Source organism: Amborella trichopoda, chromosome 4 (assembly GCF_054954075.1).
Source record: "Amborella trichopoda isolate Santa Cruz 75 chromosome 4, AtrichopodaSantaCruz75HAP2 v2.0, whole genome shotgun sequence".
NCBI classification, from domain to species: Eukaryota; Viridiplantae; Streptophyta; class Magnoliopsida; order Amborellales; family Amborellaceae; genus Amborella; species Amborella trichopoda.
In genome coordinates, this window is record NC_142339.1 from 22,173,228 (window position 1) to 22,180,335 (window position 7,108).

The following is a 7,108-nucleotide window of genomic DNA, read 5'->3' on the forward strand; positions in this document are numbered from 1 at the left end:
CCCCTGATGGGGCCGAAGAGGCCCTCGGGCTGAACTTGCCAGACCAAATAAAATAAAACAGACAAAAAACCAATAAAAGAAAATCTTCGGACTGAATCGAACCGGCTGCAGATGTGGCGGCCCAAGCCCAGTCGGTCCCTTGGGCCATGGTGACTGGGCCCTCGTTTGTTGGGCTTACTTGTTTTTGGGCGAGCGACCCGGCTGCGCCAAATGCCCATTGCCAGCGCTATCGACCAATTTTTTTGAGGATTATCACGTCATTTCTAGAAACCCGAAGGAGAGGAATTCTCCCTGCATCGTGGAGAAGACAGAATGGGAAACGCGGTGCTCCTTCCCGTCTATTTAAAAGGGCCCTCCTCGCCGGACGGGTTGAAGAATAGTGGTGATGGCGTATGTCGAGAAAGGTGCTGTGGTTTGTCTCTGCTTCAATTCTATTAATTTATGGTTTTCTTGTTTCTTTTTTCAAATACTCCTCTTCTTTACTGCAAAATTTAATGGTTTTCCTTTTATCTTCTTTATCAATCAATATAAAATCAGTTTGAGATGTGTAGTTCATGATCTCAATTCGTTTGATATTCCCTTCCATTTACCTAATTCCTTTTGGACTTAAGGATTTGGAAAAGCCCTTTTGGAAATTTTAGGTTCCAGTTGATTGCGAAGCCACGATACCTTCACGAGATGAATTTGAGGTTTTGTGGGTTTCGTGGGCAACAAAGATTTTGACTTTCTTTGATTTTGGGTCAATAATTCGTCCTCATAATCTGTTGTTGTTTATGATCTTCATTTTGTTTGTTGTCTCATTGGAAAGTGGATCTCTCTCTCAACATGTGCTTACTTCTTTTGTTTTGGTATCCTGATATTTTAGTAGTGATCAAGGCTCTAATGACATGTTTGTTCTATCAAATTGTTGCAGTGACTTGCGATAAGTCTGATATGCATGTTTATAAAACTGGATCTCTCTCACTAGTTGGAACCAAACTTATCTCAAAAAGGGGGGAAAATTGATAGAACCATGAACTGTCACTCTACTAATTTTCAATGAATAAAAGGATCGTGGTTGCAATTGTAGTCTAGTAGAGTGTTTAAGGAATCGGTGGAGTCCACTTGGACTCAGCCGCGGCCTATCGAGGCTGAGTTCTGGCGAATTCTAGGGGCAACTCGCTATTGAAAATTAAATAAAAGTACTATTTTATTGAAAAACTGTAATTGATTATTTAAAAATGCATTATTGAATGATTTATCTGATTTTTATATTTGGGAACTTTTTTATTACATCCACCAATTTTTTAATTTTCTATTTTTTGAATATTTCATGGTATAAATTAAATTTTCTATAATCCGTCTTTTGTATGTATTTTTGGACTTTTAGAGACATTTAAAGATTTGTATTGGTTATTTCACTTCTCTTTTTTTTTTTCTTTTTTTTTTTTTTTTCTTTTTTTTTTCTGTTTTTAACAAATTTTTATCACATTTTTTTACTTTTTATGGTGTTTTTTATCCTGTTTGGGATTCAGCCAACTCCACTCAGACTCTACAAAGTTACTCGTCTTGGGCTAGGGCCGCCTCCATGGTCCGAACTGAGTTTGAAAACATTGGTGTATTGTCCTTAATTCTTTCAGGTGTGTGCATCCTATGGTGATGCGTCATATTGTCAATTGTTTTTTTTCGAGGACAATTGTTCATATCAGTGTATCGGGACTCGGCCGATCCATTACTCTGCCTCACCCTATGGTTGGGGTGAGTTTAGCCTGATAGACCATACATGTGGAGTTTATATTTATTGATATGTCAATTTGAAGTCAAAGATGTTTAAATGGCTGTGTGGTTAGTATGCACATCTTCCATCACAAAAGGAGTTCAAGCCCCCCAACAAATGCCCTCGTTTTTTCTACCCACGAGATAGTCTTTCTTTTTAAAGGAGGTAGAAACAAGAGTTCTGAAAAAAAGGCGAGGGTCAAACCCAGGACTTCCCATAAAGAACCATCCCAATGTTGGGCTACCTATCTAGCTTGCTCTTTTGATGTTTATTGTGAAAAAGGAGGAGGCTGTATTTTATATATTTTACTTTTTTTCTCTATTTTAATTTTATTTTTTAACTCGAGCTGGACTTGGGCGTGTTACTCAGACTCGCCCGAGCAACTTACCTTGGCCAAGGCCATTGTACCTTGGTTGAGTCGATTTGCTGTACACTGGTTTATATCATGAGTTGGGTCGTGATGGAATGATGTAGGATTCCCATGAATGGAAATTATAGGGAGAGAGCAAGTGGTTGAAATGAAATTATAAGGTGCTTTGATTTTTGGGGAACAATTATTGATAGGAAGTAGCGGTGTGGTACTCATCAAATCACGGTGGCTCTTTGGTGAATGCAAGAGTGAGAAAAATGCCCTTAGTAATGAGTTTTTTCAAAGAAAATGACTGTTAATATTAAGTATAAAAGCAAATAAAGAGTGGGGATCGGGGTAAAATTTTGAAAGCCTTTTTTTCCCCATCCCCAATAAGGAGGCTTGTGTGGTGATTTACATGCCTAATAAAAATGGCCTAATGTTCCTTGGTCATTGCCAACATAGCTCGATTCAGCATGAGTGTCAGATTTTCACTAATTTGCTATTCTTTCTTTTTTGAGAAGGAAATCCTTGCTCATAAGAAAAGTTCAACTACTTGGAGACTTTACATCATTTGAAGAACTTAGTCAATTTGCATTTCCACTTTCCGGTGAAAAGGAGAGATGTAAAAAGTGTCTTGTGAAGGGACCAGATTTTGAGGCCAACTCCCTTGCAACAGAATGCAATGGAACTCTTGAGTGTACCCTAATGTTCAAATCTCTCTTTTCTACAAAGGATTCTTTATTATTTCATTTCACCATGATTTTGTCACCATATATGATGATTAGGGGTGATTCCTTTCGACTTTTATAGACATTGACCGTGACATTGGGAATCTTAAACCTTGCTTCAAAATCCTAGTTTAATAATAATAACCCAACTTATAGTGCCTGTTATGAAGCAAGAACTCTAATTACTGTCACTCGATAAAATAAAATAGGAATAACCCTATTCTATCACTACACCACCTACTAATTTCTAAAACGTGATAAGAGAACGCAGTCAGTTATATCATTAAGCAGGTAATTGATGGTTCCCATTTGGAAATCGGTATTATTTGGATGCTATGTGATCACTTTCAGCTGGTAGACTTGTTTGGTTCTCTCCATTTCTTAGCAATGATTTATGCTCTTTGTTTTTTGATCTTGCAACTTTAATTGAAATTAATAAGTGAGGTATCCTACATTCCTTGTTTGAAAAATCTGTTTCAGTATGAATCTATTTCTACGAAAGATTCTTTATTATTTCATTTCACCATGATTTTGCCACCATATATGATGATAAGGGTGATATCTTTTGACTTTTAATCGACATTGACAGTGACATTGGGAATATCTTAAACTTCGCTTCAAAATCCTAGTTTAATAATAATAACCCAACATATAGTGGCTGTTATGAAGCAATGGTTGATTTCTTGAGGTGGCACACCCTCACTTCTTTTACATTCACATTGATGCCTGGAAGATTGATATGCTTTGCTATTTCCCAAGAAGAAACATATTCTTTTCACTCATGGGTTACACTTAGACAACCCGACTTATTTTTTATATATGCACAAACCCATTTGCAAGATCTATTACCTTGCAGTTCTATTTGACCAATAACGAGTTTCCCTTCTGGTGCCTTTATAATTTGCTAATGGCATGATTGGACCTGACTTTCGTTTCTTGTTGTGTGCTAATTTGATATGACCTTCTACTGTGGTCCATTGTTGACTTTCATGACCGGACAGAGGATGGTGAAACTTAGGTCATGTCCACCAAGATTTAGATTATGGTGGTCCCTTGTCAGGAATGCAGATGCATAAAACATTCAGTGATTATTAGTTAAACATAGAATGTGACTCATGCCCTTTGAAGAAGATACACATGCATGTCCAAGATTTATAGAGGAATAATATGAAAGGGCCAGGAACTCTATTTAATTGGAAATTGTTGTTGGTACTGTTACCTGATTGACATTTGTAGATTCATGAACATGAGTGGTAGAAGATAAAAGACTATGAACTATATGAAGTAAACGCAGTTTAAAGGATTCAAGAGTCATGCCTGAAAGTCTGCTTTTGTACTACTTGATTTCGACCAACTACAGGTTCCGCGGGTACGGAATGATTGTGTGTAAATGTAAACCTAGAAGCACGTCCTCTTTCTGCCAATACTATCAGCTGTGGGGCACATCCTAAAGGTTGCAAAAATAAGTGAAGCATATAAAACAACAATCAAGAATTGTAGTCAATTGAATACGAGAAGTTTAAAACTAGGTAGCAGATCTGAATTTATTGCAGACTCTAGGTGAGGATCATTGGGTAGTGAGAAGAAAAAAAAATAAAATTTGGGCATTTGCCAGTGAGATAGTTCAACAATTCAGAGCTACTAAATAGATCACCCAAGAGGAGATGACTTAGCTGGTGAAACATATTTTGAGAAGCAGTTAAGGCACTTGGAGATGTTTGAGAGACATATTATCCTGTTTATGTTGTGAAAAGTGGCAAGACACTAGTATTCCGGAGCTCTCATGTATGGCAAGCTCTCCTTGATGTATCCAACACTTCTGTACTTGGAGCATCAATAGATCCGAGTGTAGCGCATTGACTTTGGATTTGGACTTGTCTGCCTGCGAGTCATATCGCATTTGGTTTCAGGATTTTTTCTTGATATTGGTTTAGGAGTTAGCTCATACAACTGATGGATCACTTGATAGATGTGAGTCAATGAAAAAACTAAATTGTAGAGTGATTGGAAGTCCCTGATAACTGAACACAAATGTTGGCCCATAGTTAAGGGAATGCTCAGCGTGGACAATGTTGGTTTGTACTCGACTGTGCCTGATAACTGTTAGGTCTCCTACAGTTCCAAGGTGTGATCCATCCTGGGAGGCATTGACTACTGAGTGCACAGGATATATTATTCTGGAAACCAGTTTGTAGTCTATTGCAGGTGCTTTCTTTAATCTTGCTAACTCTAGAATCTCATGCTATTGTGTGGAAGTTCTCAGCGACATTAGAATGATGTTTACGATATAATGTAGGTTGCTGGTTCCATTGGTTTGTGGAAAGACAATTGAAATTTGTCATTGATCAGCTGTTGGACCCACAGATTTTAAATCCACAGGATTGTATACCGAGTGGCCAAACCAATGCCTATTGTGGTGTCGATGTGTATTTCTCTCTTTTTATCTGTGATGCTGGAGAAATTCATACGATGTGTCCCAGATTCTCTTATTCTGTTCTGGGTGTCTTATATATGAAGACTACAATTCCTATCCTTTGTTCTCCACCTGAGGAATGTAACTAACACTTCCTATAGTTAAATTATGTCTGTTTCTTTATTATTCTATGAATCTGCTGGCTTGTGCCAACAGTGTCTTGAACTTTTTCCTAATCAGACATCATTACCAGAATTAACTCCCTATTGTTAGCTTACCAGTGTGGCAACTAAATCTAGTTGCTGAACTTCAGTTGGCATAGGAATTTTCTTTTTGTCTGTTCCACAGGACATACTCATCTGACATTACAAAGATGATGTTATTTGCTCTTGTTTCACTGCAGATTTTGCATTTATCTTTCCGAATTTTCCCTTTATCTTGTACTTTGCACCGCATTTACTTGTATGTCCCATGTGATTTGTGGATGTGATACTTCATAACCTTCTTCTTTTATAATTTTTCTTGTTTGCTGAAATGCTAATTAGAAAAGAAAAAGTATTGAAGAGCAAAATGCAGCAAAATATAGCAAAATATACCATATGCCAGCTCAGGAGTGTATTATGGTATTCATAGATGTAGCGAGAAAAGGAAAAGCGTATCTCTTCATGAGACATTGTGGTGATTTGCATGTCCAACTTTTCAGGTGTTGTCAAAGACAAGCGATCAATATGGAGACTGGGCATCATCAGTGAACTTTTCTGGGCAATTATCAGTTTCTTTGGAGCCTTTTTTACGACGTTGTTTTCGGTATATGTTTGAGATTTTCTGATCCCTTTTTGCTGAATTCTCTTATTTCAAAATTATCCTATGTATAACTAACCAGATGGATCTAATGGACCTATTTGTTTCTTTCCTGTTTTAGATGGAGAAATCTGATGCGTACAGGAAACTGTCTGGTTCTCGTAGTTCGTGGGATGGTGGTCCGGGTGGGGGTCCTGGAAGAGGTCCTTATGGTGGTGGTGGGCCTCGTGGTGCTCCACATGGGATGGGTAATGTCCGTGGAATTGATCATAGTAAGTCAAGACTTTGCTCTTAACACTCACTGCAGTTGGTGAAAGAAAGTATCTCTCTCTCTCTCTCTCACTCACTATGGCACTTTGTTTGTCTGTTAGGTCCTCTTCCTGCTTGCGGCTCATGTTGTGGAGGTTAAATGAGAGTGATCTGATTGTGTGTTTACCTCGACCTGAACTCTTTTGGGTTACATGTGTAAGTAGGACTCAGACTTTAGATTTCCAAGAACTTTGTGTGTAATCCTTCTTGGATTTCGATTGGCTTTTCTAGAAAGGACGACTGTCTCGAATGGGATTCCTTCTATTACTATCAAGCATCTGAAAAGAAGCGTCTAATTTGTTTTAGATTGGTTGGTAGACTGAATGGTTAATGTTGTGACATGCAAATGTGAAATGTGGTCCTCTGATTTGGTGGTTTCCTTTTCCGATGCTTTTAGCACCTAGTGTGGCACCTAGTGTGGCAGCAGTGGATGCCCTTCTGGTTGTGCCACGTGTTGTCCGGGCATGGAACACTGATGGTTCAGGTTTGGGACTGGGAAATTATTTAATGCTGATATATATATATATATATATATATATATATATATATATATGAATGTTGAAGTGAACTGGTCATGCAAATTACTTGAAGAGTTAAATTATTTTAAAAAATTATGAAACTACAGCGACTTTTGCACCAACAAATTGGTAGGTGGTGAACAAAATATCAGATAACTGCTTCTTAAGGTGCTGGATAGTGGTTATAGGAATCGAACATTGGATGTTTCGTTGTCTCAAAAGCACTAACGA

At 37.9% G+C, this 7,108-nt stretch overlaps 1 protein-coding gene across 2 annotated transcripts; it reads left to right on the forward strand.

Moving 5' to 3' along the window:
* The first annotated feature begins 242 nt into the window (after positions 1-242).
* LOC18425264 (glycine-rich protein) lies at positions 243-6,664 on the forward strand. Of its 2 annotated transcripts, none has more exons than XM_011631004.3 (4): positions 243-412; positions 5,953-6,056; positions 6,172-6,322; positions 6,422-6,664. In XM_011631004.3, the coding sequence occupies exons 1-4, from the start codon at positions 313-315 to the stop codon at positions 6,457-6,459; spliced, it is 393 nt and encodes a 130-aa protein (XP_011629306.2). In that variant the 5' UTR covers positions 243-312; the 3' UTR covers positions 6,460-6,664. The 2 variants fall into 2 exon arrangements, with proteins under 2 accessions (XP_011629306.2, XP_011629307.1); XM_011631005.3 differs by having other exon boundaries at positions 367-404.
* Positions 6,665-7,108: the final 444 nt, after the last annotated feature.